Source organism: Terrapene carolina, unplaced genomic scaffold, assembly GCF_002925995.2.
Source record: "Terrapene carolina triunguis isolate 2854851 unplaced genomic scaffold, T_m_triunguis-2.0 Scaffold95, whole genome shotgun sequence".
Lineage (NCBI taxonomy): Eukaryota > Metazoa > Chordata > Testudines > Emydidae > Terrapene > Terrapene triunguis.
In genome coordinates, this window is record NW_020664446.1 from 3,192,955 (window position 1) to 3,215,095 (window position 22,141).

At 57.9% G+C, this 22,141-nt stretch overlaps 1 protein-coding gene across 1 annotated transcript; it reads right to left on the minus strand.

Moving 5' to 3' along the window:
* Positions 1-4,622: 4,622 nt before the first annotated feature.
* Positions 4,623-18,783, minus strand: KAZALD1 (Kazal type serine peptidase inhibitor domain 1). Its single transcript, XM_024206308.3, has 5 exons — positions 18,704-18,783; positions 14,918-15,521; positions 10,157-10,317; positions 5,822-5,969; positions 4,623-4,941 (listed from the first exon to the last, which is right to left on the minus strand). Exons 2-5 carry the CDS (start codon positions 15,417-15,419, stop codon positions 4,850-4,852), a joined length of 903 nt encoding a protein of 300 aa, XP_024062076.1. The 5' UTR covers positions 15,420-15,521; positions 18,704-18,783; the 3' UTR covers positions 4,623-4,849.
* Positions 18,784-22,141: the final 3,358 nt, after the last annotated feature.

The following is a 22,141-nucleotide window of genomic DNA, read 5'->3' on the forward strand; positions in this document are numbered from 1 at the left end:
AGGAGTGGGACCTGGGTGGTCAGACCTAGTGGCTGGAGCAGGCGTCAGCACCCGGGGGTCAGAGCCGGAATCCGAGGACCTGGAGTGAGGCAAGTCGGGCGCAGGACTGGGAACAAGCAAGAGCAGCCACCAAACTGCAGCTGGGCTTAAGGCGCAGGCAGCAGCCAGGCAGGCGGTGTGGTCAGTCTGGCTGCGTGTTGCAGGCCAGCAGCACTTACTAGGTTGTCCAGTGCCCGGAGCCTGGCTCTGCTGCAGCCCCTGGTTCCTGACTGCTCCAAGGCTCTCCCTCCTTCCTGGCGTGTGGGAAGGGCGGGGGGTGCCCCAATAGACTCCGAGCGCCTGGCAGTTCCTAGTCGATAGGGCAGCCCCCTGGTCGGGGTAGAAGGTGATGGTCCGTCGGATCCAGCCCTTGTTCCTCCTTTGTATGGAATAAGCAGGGCTGGGTGGGAAATGACCTTTTCCCCCGGGGAAAGCTCTGAGGAAGTGAAGGGAGAGCTCTGACAACGTGGCCTGCGGTTTGCAAAGATCCCAGCTCTGAAACGTTTACCTTACACCTGCAAACGCCTGGTAGGGTTCCTTGACCGTTGGGGATGAAAATGGAATATTGTTCTTTAAGCGCCATTTTCCATCCCCGAAAACCAACCAATCCCTTCCGGCGGGAAACGTTCGGCCAGCTCGAATAATCGAGTGTGAGCCTTAGAGCAGCTGTGCAGAACGTCAGTGGGGACACAGGAACCTACATCACAACCCCCGGTGCATCTAGCGCCACCTCTGGAAATAGTAACACTCCCCCCCCCCCCCGCCCGCTCTTACATTAGTGCTTGGCCTCCATAGCACTCAGAGCTGGTCAGTGTCACTACCCCCATTTTATGGTGGGGGAAACTGAGGCACAGAGCAGTGAAATGCTGCACAGGAATCCTATGCCAGAACAGGGAATTGAATCCAGATGTCCCAAGACAGGGCCCTAACCACTGAACCATCCTCCCACTCCTCTCTCCCTGCTCCTTCAGCCCTGCCTCCCCTTTGCACCAAGGCCTGGCCTTGGGCTGTTGCCATCAGCCATGGATCAAACTGTTTGAATCTGGGTTTCGGTTCCGGCCCACCGTGCTGGCTCCCTCCTCCCCTTCCTCCCCCACCCCTGTCAATTAATCATACCCGTTATTCCCGACGGCTTGGAGAGAGGCCTGGGAATTGGGGGGCTGGAGGGGGGGCTTTTGGAGCCATCCCTCCAATCAAAGGCGCCTCAGCGAGGCCCATTCCGCAATCTAATGCCGGGGGAGAGGCCCAGCCCGCTCCAGCTGGCTCCTTCTCGGGGAGTCGCAGACGGCTTCGCGAGCCAGTCACCTCCCCTCGTCCCAGCCGCTTCACTTCAGAGGAGGCCAGCCCGCTCCGGCGCCCGCTGAAGTCCAGGGAAAGCCTCCCCCGGGGTTTCCTTTGACCCCCAGCAGGTCGAGTTGCAGGGAGGGGGTGGTGCTGGGCCTCTCAGGGGTGATGGCCGCCGTCTTGGCCAGCTCACCAGGGCCCGAACCCAAGCTAAAAGCGTGAGCTAAAGAGGCAAGGCTCGTCAGCTGGGGTTGGCACAGCCTGCTGCCCTCTGCGGATCGGGCACAGGGGGGGCAGGGAGGGGACCTGTAACACACACACCCCAGTGGGCACATCGCAGGGCCCACCAGCAGGAGTCTCTCCTCACTAGGTCGTCACACGGCGCCTGTGATCGTAACATCCGAGCTGGGGTCAGGATGCAGGCTGCGTTTCCAGGGCACGAAACTGGCATAGCTAGGGGGTGCTGTGGCAAAGTTCTGGGGGCAGCCCAGGGCTGGCATAGCAGGGGAGCTGCGGGCCGGGATTGAGGAGCCAGGGGGCTGTCGGTTGGGATCGAGGGGCATCGGCAGACTCTGGTGTGGGGGAGTCCAGAGTTGGCATAGCGGGGGGGGGGGGGGGGGGGGGGGGTGGGGCGGGGGGGGCCCTAGCAGGGCTAGATGAGCAAAAGCAATCTTGCCGAGCACCTGTGCACACCGGCCCTTGCTTCCAGCCCTCGCCTTCCCTCAGATTGAATCACATGAGATTGTTAAAAGGGGGAGGAGGAGGAGTGGGGGGATTAGCTCACTGGGGGCTGTGGCGTTGTTCAGCGTCCGGCGGTCACGCAGAACTGCCGCCGCTGTTGACTTTGGCCCCCCTGGCCGGGATGAGGAGAGAGGCCCGGGGCTGGCCCAGCCGCTCTGACTGCAGGAATTTTGTTCCCCTGCCAGCTGCACACAAAACCCTTTTATTTGCCTGGGCGGGTTTGACTCCGGAATCGTCATCTGCATTGGCTTAAAAAAGCCCAGAGGTGCGAGAGAAAAGCGAAGCTCCAACCAGCACCAACATCCGAGTCACTTTCCGGGGGGAGACTGCGGAGCCAGACCCTGCAGAGGGCCAGTACTGTGGGCCCAGTCCTGACTGGTGTCAATTCGGAGTAACTCCACTGAGCTCTGGAGTGGCTCCAGGTTTACACCACTGTGTCTGGACTCCGGATCTGGCCCAGAGCTTTCACTCAAGTCTTCCTCAGGCAAAAGCCCTGTCACTGAGAGCTTGGCTGGAGGACACCGGGACAGAATTTGGCCTGGCAAAAGATCCTGCTGTTTGGAAACTTGAGGGCTCACACCCCTGCTGCCTGTCTTCTGCCGTGACAGCCGCAGCCCGGCTCCCTGCGCCTTGCCCGACGGCGCCAGTCAGGGGGGAGGGGCACATTTCAAAAGTGCAAGGGGCTGCAGCATTGCCAAGTCTCGCGATGGGGGAAGGGATGTTTTGCTTAAAGCCCCAGCTCCCGGAGTCATGTGATCTTGTGAGAATCTCTATTTTCGTTTTACCCCCCAAAAAACCATAGGTTTCTAACCTTGCTGGTAGCAGAGAAAAGGTGGAAGATGTGACCCTGAGTGCTTCAAAGGCAAAGGAAAGGACCACAAACTGTATTATTGTTAGGAAAATCTCATGATTGTGGGGCTGATCTCCTGATTGTGTGTGTGTGTGTGTGTACGCTTGGGGCTGGCCATGCTGAGAGTGGCTCCTCACTGCTATTGCAAGTCAGTGGGCGCTGGGTGGACAGTTGGCCGTCGTGTCCCCTTTGCCCACTCAGTCCTCGCTCAGGCGGCATCTCCATTCACGATTGGGAGCAATGTGTCGGTGCAGGAGCTCAGGACTGGTGTGAACAGAAATGGGCGTTTTTGGATGTCAATGGACATTGAACTCCTGAAGTGCCGGGGTCCGGCACTTGCCAGTGACCAGCCCAGCACAGACCAGTTTGTCTCTAGCCCTCAGACACCCCTGTCCAGTGACCTCTTTGTGGGGAGGGGAGAAGATCCTCCAGAGAGCAGCCCCACCCCCACCTGTCCCAGACCCTGAGCCCTACCTTATGTGGAACGAGCCGAAGCACCCGCGTTCCCTTAGGCGTGTGTAAATGCAATAAACACGTGCTGGGTGGTGCTCTTGTGTCATCCTGGTACCATGTGCAGCAGGCAGGCTGGGGTGCAGGACTCTCCTGCACTACGTGAATTGTATCCCTCTGCTCCAGCAGTGTCGCCCAGTGGGCATGTTGCACAGTGGTGCAGTGGCCACGCAGTGTCGCGATTGGCTACAGTATCTCTACCAGGACTAGAAGGGGGGCCTGGTTCCATAAAGGACAGGGTGGAGGGCTGCACTGGCCATTCTACATGGGAACCGCTGACCATTGAGGTTAGGGACAGCCCTGGTGCAGTGGACTGGCCCTCCCTGCCCCACTCTCCCGAAGCCACAGCGTGGCTGGAAGAGAAGCAAAGCCGTGCACGCACAAGAGGAGACGAGAAAAGGTTTAATAAACTGGAGAGAGAGTCTCACCGGGAGTCAGGAGAGAGGAACCTTTCTACGGTTGGGTGCTATCCCCGGAGGCTGATCAAAGCACTCCGAGAGCCCGTTCCAGCTGCAGGCACCAGCATGGCCCCAGGACTGGCTGTCACCGTACTGCAGCGGGGGGCTAGAGGGGGTAACATGCAGGCTGCTTGGAATGGGGCGTGGTCATCCTCACGTGTTAGTGACAAGCCCTCTGTGTCACTCCGCAGGGGCTGGAATCTGAATCCCATTTCCAGCCCCCCAGCAGCGGGGACCAGCCTGTCGGTCCTTACCATGACAGCACCTAGCCTGGGAAGCGAGTCCTTCTGCTCCTGGAGGGCCCAATAATGCTGGCACGGGGTGGCTCCGTCTTAGGAGAGTGGCTCCGAATCTCCCCAAGACCAAGGGACCAGTCGCACCTGAGGATTTCCAAGAGCACCTCCCGGCTAGGTCCGTCAGGGCCTGATTTGGTTACCAGCTGGTAGCCGGACATCGGAGCGGACAATTAGTGGCATCCCCATTTAGTGGCCAGGCTCGCTTGGTAGGTGGGTGGGTGGGTGTGTCTGATCGGATCCCCACGGTCTGTTGGTACCAGGTGAGCCAGAAAGGTGCTTAGCCGAGCTCCTGTTTGCTGGGCCCCCGTAGCCAAGCCAGCACTTGTGCTGAGCTTCTCTGAATCGGGAGACGCTCTTTGCACGGTTCCAGGTGCCGTTAGCATTCACCTCTGCTGGGAGCCAGTAAACCCCTAATAAGCCCTCCCTCCCCCCACCCTCCTGCTGCCCCCTTCACCCAGCAAAGGGATATGTTGAAAGATGGACACCCCCACCCCAAAAGATCTCAACCCAAAACTGTTTATAGCAGAAGGAGTTTCCATGTGGGGGAGAGGAGTCTGCTCCGGGGATCTCCCCAAACGCCACCCCCAGAGGTTCACGCCTCGGACTGCCGGAGAGGAGGAAGGCTGGCGGACGACGACTCCCTCCTGGATCCCACCTCCCCGCTGCAGCCGTTAGTAATAATCGTCCGACTCCTCGCTCTCCGCGTCGTCCTCGGGCCCCGGGCGCGGCCTGGGCAGGGACAGCCCCGTCATGTTCAGCTGATCTGGAAAGACAGCACAGAAGCCAAGGGGTACAGTTCTACCTAACCTCCGCGGTACGGGCCACGGGCCCCTCCGCCTCTCCCTGCCCCTGGGGATGGTTAACCCAACCGCTCAACACCCTGAATCCTAATGGGCCAAATCCATCCCTGGGCTAATCCCGCTGCCAACAGTGAAGTTCGACCGGGGTCGATTAGTGCCCAAAGCCAAGCCCAATATGAAGCTGCTTCTGCTAACTCACAGCAATGGGTCCAAGCAGCCCAGTGGCCGGAAGAAGGTGCAAGAAACCCCCACAATGGACAATGATGGAATAACCTGCCCCTGAGGGTGGCTCCTTCCTGACCCCTGTCAGCAAGTGGTTGGGGGATGCCCTGAAGCAGGCGGGTTTCTAGCCCTTCTAAACAAAAATAACATATTCATTCTGATCTTGTCTAATGGAACCAACAGCTGTGAGTGTGCACATTTCCTGCACGCACGCACGCACGCACGCACGCACCCCCCTCCTCCCGAGCTCTCCTGAGCCCCACGTCTCCATCCTTCTGTAGTTTGGCCTAAGAGCCCCCACTTGTCTCTAGGGGTCAAGAGTGGGTAAGACACCGGGCAAGGGGTGTGTTGCGTCCCCCTCAAGTGGCTGCCTCAGAGAATGGAGTTCCTCCTTTATCTCAGGTGGCAGAGTGCTGCTGCGGTGTTGAAAGTCCCTGCTGACCACACAAAGGGCAGACCCACAACCAACTCCCCCACCAGCTCCCCTAGCCGAGCTGCACGGAGCTGTGCAGCGAGCCCCCAGTGTAGCTTTATTGGTGATTGGGGAAGGCCAAGCGTCCACAGCAAAGCAGAACCCAGCTCCCTGAAGCGCAGGGGCTGGCCGGGGGGCGTCTCACTTACCCGGCGTCAGCACCGTCAAGCTGGCGAGCGCAGCCACCTCCCCGACCCTGTTCCTGGCGAAGCAGCGGTAGGTGCCCTCGTCCGTCACCCGGACACCCTGGATCTGCAGCCAGCCGGTCACTTCGTACTTCTGGGGGCCGCCCCTGAACTGGGGTCAAACACTTTCAGCTAGCGTCCGCCGGGCGTACGGCAGAGTGAGAAGCCGGCGGCTGCCGGGGTCCAGCTGTGGGAATCTGCCAGGCCATCCCCAGGACAGCGCCGAGGGAAAGGAGTCTCTCTTGGCCAGCCTCCTGGGGCCAACTCCTCCCCGGTGTAATTCGGAGGCAGGCAGGAATGTGACCCCCCCGGGGTGAATGTAGCCCATCGGCATCAGCACAAAAGGCAGACCTAGGCAGAGGCCTGGCATTTCAGCCCTAGGATACTGGCTCCCTCTAGTGGCCTGGTAAAGGTGGTGGCTCTACAAAACAGGGCCCTTGGCTGGCAGCCGGAGGCAGTAGCAGCTGTGTGGGGATTTCTGGGGGACGTAGGCGAAGGAAGGGCTCTTTAACGGTAACTGAGGCCAGGCAGGGAGCCATGTTTCCAGGAATAGCTCCCTTGCAACACCCCTATCCAGAGACCTCCATCGCAGCCTGCTGGGAAACGCGACTCTCTGGATCCAAACTGGAATATGCCCATTTCTTTTCAGACGTGAAAATCTGAGGCTTTCTTTTAAAAAAAACAAAACCCTGCAAACACTTAAAAGGGCCCGGGCAAAACCCACCCAGCGGTCTGGTTTTCTGCCGGGGTTCCCCCCCGCCCTTGCATAAACAGGATACACAAAGCCAGAAGAAACCGATCGATCTCCGAACGTTTGTGTCATCCCTGCTCTGCCCTGCCTGCAAACCCAGGGCCTCTGAGCTGCCTTCAGGACACTGCGCTAGGGAATAAGAGATACCAAACAGAGGGAAGGCTGGAATTGCTTTTGATTACCAGTTCCATGACAGTCCAGAGCCATCTATCTCCAGCCAGCATTTTTATCTGATCTGGGAACCACCCTGCACTCCCCTCACCCACTTCCCATTGTCGTACCATAGCATCCCTTCCTTCATCCCCTGGTGACTCTTTCCCCAACTTCATCTGACACAGGCACCTCCACCCGCCTCGTGCTGTCCTATCCCAGCGAGACCCGGGAATTGCAGCAGTTTCAGTGCAGCTGTAGGTGACCAGTGAAGCAGACGGCTGTTAGCCTGTAGTTAGTGGCGTAAGGTCACCAGCATTCCGGTTCCTATCAGATTCTAGCTAGTCCGTCACCAGTGCCTTGCACAAAGAAAGGCTCAAGTGATAAGGATCCATCACTTATCTCTGGCGACCCTCCCGTGGGCTAACATCTCATTGAGAGCAAGTAATTCCTCGCAGGACTCGATTTTCCTTTGCTTAATTTCCTCCCATGACTCCTACTTCTGCCTCCACGGCCCACCCTAAACAAGTCTTCTCTCTTCAATTGTTCATGATGCAGAAAGGTCACTGCATTCCACCCCAGAAGTGGCTGCATCTCACTGGTGAGGCACAGTTTATTATTGTCTGACACATATATACCAGCTTCCGGGTGAATTCTGGTGCACAGCGCTGAGGTCCTGTACATAGCAGGTTCCCTGCCCGCGGCAGAGGTGGAAATTCAGGAGTGTGTGTGCATGGCTGATACAAATAAAGTCAATGGAACGCATGGAGGACTTCCTGAAGTCCAGGGGTTATTTAAAAAAGCAACTGAGGACAGGTGGTCTAAGGCTCTGCATTGGGTTTCATGAGGTTCAATTCCCGCCTCTGTCACGTATCTTGGCTAAGTCACTGAATCTTTCTGTGCCTCAGTTTCCCATCTGTAACATTACTTCATTTCTCTCACCCTTTGCCTGCTTAGGCTGTCAGCTACTTGGGCAGGGCCTGTCACTGCCCAGAGCCCAGCACAAAGCTGAGCCAGATCTCCGTGATGGCCTCACACCGGCAGGATGGGCCAGTGATTACAGCACCAACCTGGGACTGGGCAGACGTGGGTTCAACTCCCTGATCTGCCACAGGCTCCCTGGGGGACTTTGGACAATTTCAATGGGCGTTAGGAGCCTACATGCCTTTGGGGATCTGGCCCTGCCTGGTGAAGTCTCCCAGGGCAGCTGGCCCTTCAAAGGGAGCTGGGCCCAGCCTCACCTGTGACGGCTCAGCAGGCTCTCAGCTGATTACAAAAGCCAACTGGGAGCGCATTTGGGGAGAGCTCCAGGAGACAGGCTGGAAGGCCCCAGAGCAACGTGACCAGCAGCCATGTTATCTGGAGGGAACCGATCGGCCCCTGCAGAAGATCCCAGGTGAGGGGAAGGTGACATCGGTGTCCCCAGCTTCATGTGACTGAAATAAAGCTAAAGCCCTGAGGAAACGGGTCTGGGCCAGCCTTGGCGTGGCGCTGCCTTTCCTTGGCTGGCTGCCTACCCACGGCAACCCGTCTTGTTCTCCCCCGGCGAGGGCCTTTCCCGCTCGTCATTAACACAACTGAGCTATTAAACTGGACAAGCAAGGAGGGGGAAACCTCAACGAGCCCAGAATCCGGCCTGCCCCCATCTCCGCGGCCTTCCAGTGATCTGACGCATCTCTGTCCAACACGCGTCTCCTTTAAAGAAAGCAACTAGCCCCTCAAGGCACTGTCCTCCTCTCTGTCCCCAGGCAGCTTGTGAGACAGGCTCATGTGGAATTCAAAGCTGACGGGGGCGACTTAGAACTTCATTTCCCCTGAGATCCCCCAAACTAGGCCCTATTTCCTCTCCCTCTAAGGCCCTGCTTTGCAGCTCCCACCTCTACTCCAGGAAAAGACCTGATTTCACCTGCCTGCGACATACGTTTGTGGCCCGGTTGTGGGTTTGGGGTTTTTTCCCTTGCCTGAGGTGGAAGAAAAGAACATGCTCCAGCCACGTTCCAGAGATGGGCTAGGTTCAACCACAGATCGCTGGCTCGGTGCAGGAACCACAGGCTGAGGGGCTCTGGTCTTTGCTTTGCTGGAGGATCACAACAGTCCCTTTGGACCTGAACATCTGTCAATCTGACAATGAAAGTCAGGCAAATTCAAAGGAGAAATACGGCCCACGTTTTTAACAGCGAGGGTGATGAACCATTGCAACAAACTACCAAGGGGACTGTGGATTCACCATCTCTTGGCGTCTTCAGATCAAGACTGGCTGCCTGCTGGAAGATGCTTTAATCAAACACAAGAGATTGGGCAGCAAATGGGGTTAACGGGGTGAAATGCAAGTGGCCTGTGAGGAGATAGGCTGTTAGATCTAGTCTGTTCTGCCTTAATCTATGAAAACCATCCTTTAGACCTGGCAGATACCCCGGTGATGAGATTGCTCACGATCATGCTTAGAGCATGTTGTTTCTCTCCTTCTCAGGCAAGAAGCAGATGTCTAGTTATGACCCGATCAGGCCACAGCCACTGCTAAACACGGCGATTTGTGGCAGAGAGCCACGGTCCCTCCCTCTGGCGGGGAGGGAAACGAAGCTTCCTGTGGGATTGGCCAGCGCCCTATGCGTTCGTCAAACGGGAGTTGCTTCAGTTGGAGGCAAAACTTCAGCGGAACCATGCGCCAGGCCAACAATCTAGCTTGGCGTGGCCCTTAACTCAGCCGTCCCCAGAACGGGACCGTTTTCAAGCTCTCCCCATAATGACCAAACATCCTGCTGGAGCTGTGCTGCATTTCGTTCCTGTTACTTTCCCCCTCTCTGGCACTCTCAGTCCATCCCCCTGTGACTCCGGTACCTGGCCTAGGGTTTGACCAGCCTGTGGCCCTTTTAATCACTGGGTTCAACAAAGCTGACCACGCCCTGTTCTCCTACTGCTGCGCTAGGGGGAACAGAATCTCAGCCGGCGGCTCGCCCTCCCCGAGCACCAGAAGACGTATCGCTGGGGTGGTAAGCGCTGGGCCGCCAGTGGAGCCGTGGGGACAGAAAGCGTCACGGCCAGGTGATTCCATGGCAGTTTGGCCAGAGGGCACGAAAACATGGGGGCACCGCTGGGGGAGAAGGCAAAGAGCCAACCAGCAGCGAGTGACGTGGAGCTGGGTTCCTGGGGAAATCCGACAGCTGCGAGGGGCCCGGTGGGGAGCAACAGAAGGGATTACGGGGGACGTGGCAGTACAGAGGGATACAACAGCCCGGCTGCAGGCAGGAGGTACAGAGACGAGACGCCAAGGAGAGAGGTAGAAAACACCGCTCTGCAGCTCAGGGGAGGTTCGCTGTCCCTCCAGCGAGCTGGGGTTTCCTCTGATGACAGGGCGACCCACCCCAGCCACTGCCCAGAGCTCTGATCCAGCAGCTCACCTGTACGGAGATGTGGGGGTCATCTCCCGGCAGCAGGATCTCCGCGCCGTCCTTCCTCCACTCGATGGATGCCATGGGGTAGGCAAAGACCTCGCAGCCGAAGATCACGTCCTGCCCGGTGACGTTCCACACGTCGTAGGGAGGAGACAAGATCTGGGGCTCTGGGGAAGGAGGCGGGAGAGAGAGATGAGATGAGGGACCCGTTGGTTCAGACGATTGGCCAGCCCCTCGCAGGCCCGGCCCAGCCCCACAGCAGAGCGTCCGGGTGGGAGATACATGGTCCGATCGCAGGCTGACAGAGACACTTCCGTAGCGCTCCTCAGGGCAGACGGACGTGCCCCAGCCCAGCATCCCACTCAGACGGCAGCTGCTCCTGGGACCGTTCCGGTCTCACACCACCAGAACCATTCCTGATTTTCACTGGAGGCGAATCAGGCCCAGGCCTGATCGCTGCCTCCAACCCACCCCACGGCCGCTGGGAGCGCTCCTCCCTCCATTAGCTCAGCTCACCCCGAGGACCAAACACCAGCCCACGTCACCTTGACTGGCTGGCCCCCTTCTTTCCCCACCTCGGCGCTCTGCCCATTCTGCATTTCCCCCCAAGTCCTGCCCATGTTCCCTCCATCGGCCCGGAAGGGGGACGGAGCCCTGAAGCGCCTTCGTGAACATCCCTCTTCCAGAGACGGCCGCAGCCCATTGCTTCCATCCCAAGCCAACGCACCCGCTGGGGCAATGCCGCTCCCGGCTTCAGGAGCATTTCATTTGGAACCAGAGGCCGTAACAACCCCACTCAGCTCCAGAGACTGGGCATCAGGGTCTACTCATGAATGTATTAGCACTACAGGCAAGGGAATCTTTCCTAGCTGCTAGGCCAACCGACTGGGAGTCCGGACTCCTGGGTTCCACTCCCAGTTCTCCCAGCCTGGCCTTGGGCAAGTCACAACCTTTCTAGGTGGGGAGACAGGTGCTGATTCACTAGTGAACGTCTGTAAAGTGCTTTGAGATCCTCAGCCGAAACGTGCCAGGGGAGCAGGCAAAAGTCCAGGGTGGAAAGCAAGCGGAGCGATTTGAGGAGCAGCCATTCGTTAGGATGGCAGCTCAGCAGGTGCCACTTTCTCATTAAAGACCTTGTCGGTCTTCCCAGCCTAAGCCCCTGTCACAAGGCTTTCAGAAAAGTCGCCGCACGCTCAAAGTCATGCCCTTCACATGCCGACCATGAGGCCAGGCAGACTCAATTACCCACCCAACCGTGCTACCTTAGTGCAAGCCGTTTAACCCCTGCAATCATCCAGTGCCGGCCCCCGGAGACCGACACTTACCTTAGTCTTCCCCAGCTACGCTTTGCCCCTCACCACATGCTGGCTGGCTTCCTGCAGCACCAACAAACCCAAAGGTTAATGAATCCTGAGTGACCTCTCCCAAAATCAGGAGATTGGCTTCACGCTCATGAGATTTTGAACCAGGAATCAAGGCTGGGCGTTTTTCATTCGCCTTCTGCATTTCGAAGGCTTTTGTCTGCAACCAGGAGGGCTAGAAACTTGTTTTAAAAAAAAAAGAAAACTCAGATTCTCCCAAAATCCTTTGACTCCAGGAGCTGAGGCTGTAGGTAAGATATCAAACAGCATGGGAGCTGGCAATGCTGGAACTTCTCTGACTCTCCCGGCTGTAGTAGACGAGCGCTTATACTAATCCCTAGCGCTTTTCATCCTTAGATCTGAAAGTGCTTCCCAAAAGCGGTCAGTATCAATTATCCCCATTGTACAGCTGGGGAAACTGAGGCATTGAGAGGGCACCCGGTAAACCAGTGGAAGAAGCAGGGGATGAACCCAGGTCTCCTAAGTCCCAGTCCCCTGTCCACTAGGCCACACTCCTACCCAGTCACAGGGAGGTAAATCAGGGATGTTCAGAGGCTGGACTAGACGACCTCTCAAAGTCCCTTCTAGTCCAACATTTCTCTGATTCTGTGTGCAAGGCCCTTTCCAAGCACATCTGAAAGCTGCTCCCACCATGCATATAACACAGGATAACAGTCACAGTAGCCTGTGGGCGGCCTTTCTGGTTACAGCGCCAATAGGGGGAAAACGTGGTTAAAAACGTCACCAAAAAGAGCTTTTCTTGCCCTGTGTTTCCACCCTAACCAGAAGCTCAACTGATCACCAGGCCCCGTTGCAGACCCCAGGGGTTGAGGTCCTGGGGGAGAAGCGTCCCGCCCCCCGACAGCTCGTCTGAGATCATGGCGGGGGTCTCCAAGACCGCGACGCCTTTGTTGGATGTGCGCCGCACCGTTCCAGTCCTGGGGGCTCTGCCCGCTCACGGAGACAGCCGCTGTTTCGGGCTCCGCCTCGCTGCAAGAGACGGTGCTTTGGTTCCTTCTCGCTGTTGGTTTGCTGAATCTCCAGCACTAGTCAGACTGAGACTGAAAATACAGAGTCTGTGCAGAAAATACACGTTGGATTTTGACCCCATCCAAGATGTTAGGGTCCGGGGGGGGAGTTTTCAAGGCTATCTCAGGCTGAGCCATGACACCAGCACACGTGGTACCATCCTGGCCTGGTCGTGCGAGTTCTCCAGGGAAATGAGATCATCAAACCACCAACAGCTCCTGCCAGGAAATGGGAAGAGACGCCCGCGGGTGCTTTTTCGGCGTGTTTGTTTTGAAAATTGTCTGGCCAATTGAAGAGGCAGAATAACAACCCAGCAGAAGCCCCGGCAGCCTGGGGCTTCAGTCACTTCTCCCTCCAGCGAAGGGCACCATTCTTCCAAAGCCCCAAGGTTTGGAAAGCGAGCTCGTTAAACGCCAGCCTGACCCCCTAGCCCCCCGCAAGCTCCTGCTGACCACAGAGGAAAGGGCCCAGCAGGCTGCCCAGCCCAGAAACCTCTCAGTGCAGCTATCTCAGGGGAAGTGAGGGGGGCACGGCCCCTCCACCATAACCTGACGCGGCTTCCATCTGCCAATGGGGCAAATTGTGGGAGGAGGCGTGTCTCGGTGGCACCTCCTAGCCCCCCCGGGGGACAATTCAAGTTCCTTCTCCAGGGGGCGAGATCAATAACGCGCAGGCTCTCGGCTATGCCAAGGCCCTTTCATGCGACTCTGGCTGCTTAAAGGAGGGGCAAATCCCCCAGCCCCTGCGCAAGGGGCCTCCCCAGCCCACATGGAGCTGGCACCCGGGCATAGAGAGCACGTTGGGGGCACGACTGGAGCACACTCGACTGCGGCTTTTCTCTGCTCCTTCAGGCCCTGGGAAGCAGATGTAAATTAGAGCAGCCCTGAGGCTCCTCTAACTTACTTCCAGGACCGAGCAGGCTCTAGAATGCAGGAAGCACGAAAGTGGCTTAAAGCCACCTCCCTACTCCTGTCCCTGCTCCAAGCGCAGGAAAGGGGGAACTGAGACTCTCAGGGTTACGTGTTTAGCCACAGCCCAGTTTTCATGCCATGCCCCTGGAACCCACTTGTGTGCGCACTCGCCCTTAGCTCTCCAGGCGACCTTGCAGAGGGCGAGGGTGGGGCTGCTGCATCTCTCCAAGACCGGGGGTTGTCTCTGCCACATACGATGGGAGGGGCTTGGGAAGGGCCGAGACGTGGGCAGGGCAGTTTTCTGAAGAGGCTGCCGGGGGTGGGGGGTTAGCTGCTGGTATTGGTTTATTTTTGTAGCCTGTGTCAGGGGCTCTCACAATCTCAGATCGGCAGATCTTTATTCGTATTTTTAGAAATCAAACTACCTACCTAAACATGCTGAGGACAGACACAGCTGCAAGCAACTGGAAGAAGAGTCAGTTATTTGCCTCGTTTGGAGCATGCAGCCACATTCCTGCGGAGTATCCTTGCCAAGAAATCAGATCTCACAAGATAAAGCACGTTAGAGGGAGGGTACTGTGAAAGGAATAAGCTGTGAAGCAATTAGCATAGTTGGAGGTGTAAGCTGCTGGCACTAGGTTTCAGAGTGAACACCCCACTACACCAAATGAGGGCAGACCCATCTCTTTCTTAGCAGGATTGTTTCAGTGTCTGTCTGCAGGCAACAGCTCAATGGAGGTTTTCTTCACAATAAAAAAGGATAGAAATGTTGGATTTTTTTAATGAAAGCAAATTTGACAGAAAATACTGGAAATATTTTTTAAAAAAAACAGCGCTAACCTCAGGCTATAGTGTGGAATGGTGTATATTTCTCCTAGTCTCCTTCCAGAACCTACCCGATAAACTAGAGATGGCTTTTAAAAAGTAAATTAAAACAAGTCAGAAAACCAGATGAAAGCAGCCCAAATTCCCATTTCCAGGAGCGATTGGAAGATCCCAGGAAGACTGAGGGGTGGGGCAGCTATTTCTGTTTGCAATGACAAGAGAGGGTGAAATAAGTCAGCTTGATTTAAAACTAGTCAGTAATGAACCCAAGAATTCGCTAACGACTCCCTGGAATTTTCACATGTGTTTTGAGTGTATTAGCTTCTGAAAACCCCCAGAGATCTTCCCAGAAAAACTTGGCAAAGGTCGCTGCAGATTTCCACTGGGGACTATTTGCTGTGCTACACTGGAGAAGCAGGACGGTTAAATCACTGCTCTGCTACAGGCTTCCAGCGTGACCTTGAGTGTGTCACTTCATCGCTCTGTGCCTCGGTTTCCCATCTGAAAGAGACCTACAGCTCCCATTGTTATTGGGACTCCTGGTCTGACGCATGGAATGTACCCCTAGCTCTTTGGCTGGCATGCAGGGCAAGGCTGAAAGAAAGGCGTTGGAGGGGAAGGGGTTTGAATCCAGACACTACCTGATTCACAGGGTCCCTCGTGGGCCACGGTGAGATTTGCCTCGGGATGGGCATGAAACACCTCCTGGAATTTGCAGATCTGGGTGTAGGTCTTCCCATCAGAGCCGCACAGGGTCTGGCTGGAGAGGCAAGCGCACTGCGGCTCGGGCACCTCGCCCTTCCGGAGGTCCCCCGTGTCCAGCTTGCACTCCAGGTGGTCCCCGCACTTCCCGTAGAAGTGATTGGTGTTGTCCAGGTCGCAGATCTGCCCCTCCAGGTTGGCACACTCCCAGCAGCAGTCGCACGGGTCCCGCACCAGGCCTGCCAGGCATCCCCGGGGGGTGGGGCATTCCTCCGGGCTGCAGTCCGAGCAGCTCTCTCCTTCCTCCAGCAGCCTTTGCCAGCCGCGCTGCAGGTAGTCCGGGGCACTGGGCAGCGCCCCGCAGGGCCATGTCAGGGCCCAGCTCAAACACAACAAGAGAAAGAGGAGTTGAGAAGGGGTCGGGTTGGCAGGTTTGGACATTCTCACGGGCTGTCTGGGTCTCGGAGTCCGGTCGCCACCATCACTTAGAGACTGGAGCCCTGGGCAGCCTCTCCCTCTTCAAAGCCAAGAAGCCATTAACGCCTGCAAGGAAAGCGAACTAGGTTACCAGAGCACAGGGAGATGCTTCTGCCTGGGGTGGCGCAAAGCACGGAGCAGATCTCTGGCCATTCAGACATTTGGGTCTGATCAGCATCCCACCAGGGGCGGCTCTAGCTTTTTTGCCGCCCCAAGTACGGCAGGCAGGCTGCCTTCGGCGGCTTGCCTATGGGAGGTCCCCGGTCCCACGGATCCAGCGGCATGCCTGCGGGAGGTCCGCCGGTCCCACGGCTTCGGCGTACCCGCCGCCAAATTGCCGCCAAATCCGCGGTCCGGCGGACCTCCCGCAGGCGCGCCACCGAAGGCAGCCTGACTACCGCCCTCGCAGGGACCGCCAGAGTGCCCCCCCGTGGCTTGTCGCCCCAGGCACGCGCTTGGAGCGCTGGTGCCTGGAGCCGCCCCTGCATCCCACGGTGTCCCGTGGGTCTTCTCCAGAGAGGGAAGGAGGAAGGGCCCCTGGGGGAGGACAAATGAAAGTGTGGTGGTTTGGAAGAGAGAAGTGATAGGAAAGGTGTCTTATTCCCAATCTTGTAGCAGGAGCACAGTTCCACTGGTTCTCAGGAAACCATCAATAGTGTATTTCCTTTCCGGGCGGGTGATGGGCTTTCAAATTCTTTGAAATGGTTTGGCCAGCCAGCATTAGCAGTGCAGGCCACCCCCGGGGTTCAGTCCTAGATTGATTTTGATTCAGGACAGAAGGGCCCGTTACAATCGCTTGATCTGACATCCTGCCTCGCCCAGGCCAGTTTCAGCCAGTGGTTCCTATCTCCAGCCCCGAAACAGCTGCCCGAGCTCCAGCTTGTCCTTTAGAAGAACAGCCAACCTCCAATTAAAGACTCCAGGCCACGGAGTATCTACCACGTCCCTGTTCTGATGGTTAATCCCCCGGCCTGTTAGAAATGCGCATCTCCGTTTGAATTGGATCATCTCCGCTAGATGAAAGCGTCTTCTGCCATCGGCCATCTTCCCTCCGCCCCTGCCCACGGCACGTGGCTGTAACAAGTCGCCTCTTAATCTTCCCTTCAGTAGGCTAAATAGACGGAGATTCGTGGCGCTGGGGGAGTGTGGTCTAATGGTTAGTGCAAGCGACTGGCAGCCTGGGCCCGTCCCTGCTGAGCCTCAGGTTGCCCATGTGTGACACGGAAATAATGCGACCTAGGGGGTACTTCACCTCCCTCCTGTCCAGGACGCATTGCTGCTCGAAGCCTGCTTTGAGATCACCCGGGAACTGCAATGTTCTCTTAGGATCAATGGACCCAGCTACTTAGCCGGAGGCATCGGAGAAGCAATTCCTTCTCCCCCAGGATCACAGAGACACGGGAGGGCGCCCAGCCACCCCGGTGATGGGTGCCTTATATGTGTCTCTTCTGTTGTGGTTTTTGGAGGTGGGTGTGGGGCAGAGGGGTGTTCCCCAGAGCCACGCACCTGTTTCCATTGACTTCAGTGGGAGTTTTTTGGGTGCTCAGCGCCGCTCAGAAAGCAGGTCCTTAGCTGGGTTTAGCTACAAGTGGGGCGGCCCAGCACCCTGCATGGACTTGACCATAGGGCAGACCTCTCCACCTCGCTCTCTGTGTCTGCTACACTCACCCCACCACAGTGGGATCTTTAACCCAGATTTCTGCATTCCTCGGGCAGCAGCGGAGAGCCCCAAAGGGGAGATGCACCCCACAGAGCCAGGTGCTTTCGTCCACCAGAAGCAGCTGCTCTGGCAAGAATCGATGACCATTTCCTCTGTCCCCATCCAAACATTCCCAGAGGAGCCGGCTAGTCCTGCAGGGACGGAGCTGGTTCATCTCTGGACAAAACCAGCTGCTAGGAGCAAAGCCGGAACATTGCTCCCAGCTGAGCAAGGCTTTTAATTCTCCTGAGGTCCCCTGTGCTCTGACTTCACTGCACCCCAGTTTCCCTTGGTGCTTCCCCCCGGACAGCTGGCCAGATGTCCAAGCTGAAATGGTCCCTTCGCCTCTGAGGCACTCAAACATTTGCCAGGGTGCCGAGGCTGAGCATGTGGAAACAGAACAAGCCCTGAGGCACCCAGAGTCATGCCAGCTGCACAGCCCCTCGGAATGCCTTTCCTAGGGGTCACCAGAATGCAGCCAGCAGCACTCCAGCCACATGCACCCCCGGTGCCGTCCCTCCAGCGGATCCCTAGGCCTGCTCTAGCACCAGGGATGCTGCAGACGCTTTGCCCTGTGCTTTGTTTGGCACTTTTGCCGCTGGTGGCTTTGTCCTGCCTGGCGATTCGCCCCAGCCCAGTGCTTCAGAGGGAAAAAACTCTCAGTGCAACTCCCTCTCTCTCGCTAGACTCCAGACGGTCCCCTCCTGCCCAGGCTGGACTGCAACTTCCTCCTGTTCCCCAGCGAGTACCCGTTCTTTCCCTTCCTCTAGCACCTCCTCCGGGAGGATCTCAAAGCCCTTTGCAAGCGTCCATGGATTAACCCACCTCAGACAGGGAAGCGCTGTCCTCCCCACTTGAGGGGCAAACGGCAATGAGCGGGAGGCCCTACAGCAAGAGGACAGCAAGGACAGAGTCCAAGAATCCTGGCTCCCAGGCCCCTGCTCTGACCTCACTTGCCAACCGGAGCTGAGAACAGAACCCCGGCGCCCTGGCTCTCAGTCTCCAGCTGGGACTAGGTCACGCTCCCCTCCAGGAGCCAGGCACAGAGCTCACAACTCCTGAGTCCCCCCCAGTAACACTACCTACGGGCAGTGAAGAGCCGCTTGTGGCAGACCTGGGGTTGGGGAGGGGCCTTGTTATATCAACACTCCCCCATCCCCCCCGGCCATAAACAACACGCTGGGTCTCCCAAGCCTCCCCACAGCTGTGCGCCCCCCGCCCCAGACACACCCCCTTCCAGCGGCCCGACCAGAGCGCCTGGAGCTCCGCTGTGACCCGAGCCGTCGGGGGCGAGCTCCCTGCTGCCGGGTTCCCCTGCAGGGGCAGAGCGCTGAGCCGCGTTCGCCCCGTGCGCTCCGGAGCGGAGAGGCAGCCGGGCACGGGGCTGAGCGCAAAGGCCGGGCTCCGGAGCGGCTCCCAGCTGGGATCCGGTTCGGCCGGGGGGTGAGATCGGCCCCTCTCCAGGGCTAGGAAGGGGGCGGGCCGGGGGGTATCTCCGCGGCGGAGCAGGGAGCTGAGCGCCCCGGACTCCCCGCTCCCGCGTCCTTACCTGGGTGGGCGCCGGGTGGCTGCGCTGGGGGGCCCCGCCGGCCGAGTGGCTTTTCCAGCGGGCTCGCTCGCTCGCCCCGCTGATGTCAGAGTGAAACGCGACTCCCCGGCCGGAGCCCCGCCAGCCCGGCCCGCTGTAACCGGACACCCCGCTAGCCAAGCGGCCCCTGGCTGGGGAGACCTGCCCGGCCCCTGGGGGTGGGAGACTCCGGCCGGGGGGAGCTGCCAGGAGAGGTTAAAAGAGCTAAAGACGGGCTGGGGCTCTGGCCCTGTTGGCAAAGGGCTCAGGCCAGAAGGGACCGTGATCCTCCAGTCTGACCCCCAGCCCATGGCAGGCCGCAGCCGCTGGTCCCCCCTGCCCCAGACAAGCTGTGGGTATGTCCCCTCCCCAGGGCTGTGGGCCCCGGGCTCGGGCACTGCATCCGCACTGCAGCTAACCCTGGGTGTGCAGCTGCTGGCCCCGGGGCTCAGAACTGTGCTAACGCTGGCCTGCACCACGCAGACTGCCTGACTCGGGGCTGCGGCTTGAGATGCGGACACACGGCAAACTGATGGGGCTCGGACCTGAGTCGCAGCGGGACTCAGGCTCTGACCCCCCAGACAGGGTCCTAGGACCGGGCCCTGAGTGCTTGCTGACCTCAGTCAGACTGGTTTGTGTGTGGACAGAAAGAGGGTTTGGGCTCAAACCTGAGCCAGAGTCCAGGCCTGCCTCGCGGGGGTGGGGTGGATAAATCTGGTAAAGATTATGAGGTTCGCAGGCACTACAGTAATGAGGGCCAGGAAAGTAGCATAAGGCCAGTTTGCGGGTGGGATTTTAAACCAATTTCGTTAGACTAGTGTATACCCGTGTGTGGACGCTCTTTTGTCAGTTTCCGATCAGCTTACTTCACTTTAGGTCAATCGGGAATTGACTCAAGCTAAATGGAAACAAGCGGCTCTTAAATCAAACCAGAATCCAGCCCGCAGGATCTGTTTAAATGAAATAGATTTAAAAACCATTCAAAGGACACCAGTGCAACTTTCCCATGTAGACGAGGCCTGAGAAGTCCGGAGGTGGGGACAAGGGCAGTGACGGGGGGATGGGCAGTAGCTGCAAGAGGCAGAGTTGATTCCCTCAGTGTCTGGGGCAGTTCAGATCCAGGTTTTCATCTCTACCAAACGCCAAGGAGGGACAGGCCTTGCTTAGGGGGACGCCTGGCAGTCTACCCAGAACTTAGGGGGTGACACTGGGAAAGGGGACATGTAGGCTAGTGATGGGGGAAGGGTCCTGCTCTGAAGCTCTGTGGAACAGTCTGCCGAGGGAGGGGGACATTTCAAACAGGACTCTTAGGAGCAATCCTGCAATGGGACATTGGGCTGGGCCTGAAGAGACCTGGGGTCTTCTCCCAGCTCTGCCACTGATCTGCCGCGTGACTGTGGACAAGTCCTGTCATGGCTCCATGCCTCGGTTTCCCCATCTGTAAAATGGGGCTGATGAATCCAACCTCCTTTGCCAAGTGCTTTGGGATCGAGGGATAAACAATTCTAAGTCGTGATATTATTTGTCCAGCTTCTCTGATTCTTTGGCTGCTCACTCGGGCATAAACCGGGCACTATGGCTGCTCTGGGGGTACATATCACAGGCTGGCTGCCACCCTCCATGGTACCAAGGGGAGAGAGTTCCAGGGTTCACCTCACAAGATAATTTCAGCCAGAGTGGAATGGGTTTCTGGAACCTTTGAGTCACGTGGTTTCTTTTATTGCACTGGTCTGATTCTCCAACTCCCGCTCCACATTTCCCCGTTCCCATGGGTTTGTTCAGTCAGGCTGAGAATTCAGACGTGGTTTCTTATGGAAAACAGAAGGGTTTTAGCCTTCCGATCCCAGCGTTTCTGGCCAAAATTCCCACAAAAGCCACCAGCCACAAAGGTGTTTTTCCACTCGCTTTGCATTCCGCCTCTAAGCTCCAGTTCCTGCAGTGGGCTCAGGGCCCCCTGGCTAAACACAGCCCAGCCCCTTGGGCACTCAGCACAACCCTCCCTTGAGATGCGCGGGTAGCGAACGCTCGACTCAGATCCGTCCCTGCACGCTGTGTGCTTCGGAGCAGCTCCACCCGGTGCTGTAATATCAGACGGGACAGGGAGGCCCCCAGTTTGGCAACACAGATGGCTGCAATGGCAATTGGGGGGCTTGAAGACAGCACCCCTAAAATGTAACAACAGGCAGTGGGGCAGCAGCATGGTTTAGTGGGTATAGCAGGGGACTAGGTATCATGAGTCCTGGCTTCGAGTCCTGGCTCTAGTCACGTCCCCCTCTATGCCTCAGTTTCCCCATCTGTACAATGGGGCCATCTGGTGCTGTGTATACACATGGCAGTGCTGCGCTCTCATCCTAGAAGCAACTCGTGCCAGGAGTGCCTGCAGGATTTGAGATGTTCCCTCAGCGGCCGTGCAGAAAAAGTCTGGTAGCAGATGAAAGAGCATGGGGGAGGACAAGAAAGTCTGGAGTCCCTCCCGCTCTGGGGCTTTCCTCTTCAGCCAGAGCCGGTCCATGGAAGTCTCTGAAGGAAATGACATCTCAGATAATTCCCCCAGGTGACAACCTCAGCAGCTGATTGTCTGATAAATGCATGAAAGGGGAAAGATCTCCATGAGCTCCGGTGCCCAGCCAGCCTGCCCAGCCAGTGGCCTTCCGTCCATCACACGCTGTTTTCTTGCCACGGCTCAGAGAAATCACTAACCCTTCCGGTGTCTTTAATCCCGCGGCACCGTGCACCCCCCCTGCCCAGGATCCCTCTCCCAAGCTATTGGGGGTGGGGAGAGGGCAGGGTTTATATAATCTACATCCACGCTGGAGCCCGGCGAGGCAGACAGGAACACGTCCCTAGGTGGGATCCGACAGTCTAAACGCCCGCCAGGACCAGAGGCCTGAATCACCAAGGCTCCTGGTGGGGGAAGCAAGATGGGGCCCTGTGGGGGTCAATATTCCTGCAGCAGAGAGAAACAGGAGGTAGCTTTGTGGAGCCTACGGGGGAGCCAGACATGAGAGCCTCTCGCCTTGCTTCACCAGCGCCTGCATCAGAACAGCTGGATAGGAGCGGGCGGGGGGGGGAGGCGCACACAGAAATAGCCCCCCTCACCCCCGTCTTGGAGCCGCAGCCAGAGCCTGCACTTAAACCCAGACGACAGAGCTCTAATTACAGGGCTGGGGAGCCGCCCTGGGCTGCCTGTTTGTTTGTTTTTCTTTCTGGGCCTGGCCCAAGGCCCCCCAGCAGGCAGGAGTGGGGAGCCTAGGGCTGATCTCTCCCTCCCGATGGGCACCCCAGGGAGTTGTTCGTTCATGTCACTCGCACGACCAGCACCCTCCAAGAGTCCTTCCATTCGGGGGCTGTTTTTTTGGCAGAGGAGCTGATGGCCGGGCATTTCCCTCTTCCCCGCAGGGCGTTGCCAGGGCCGGCGGG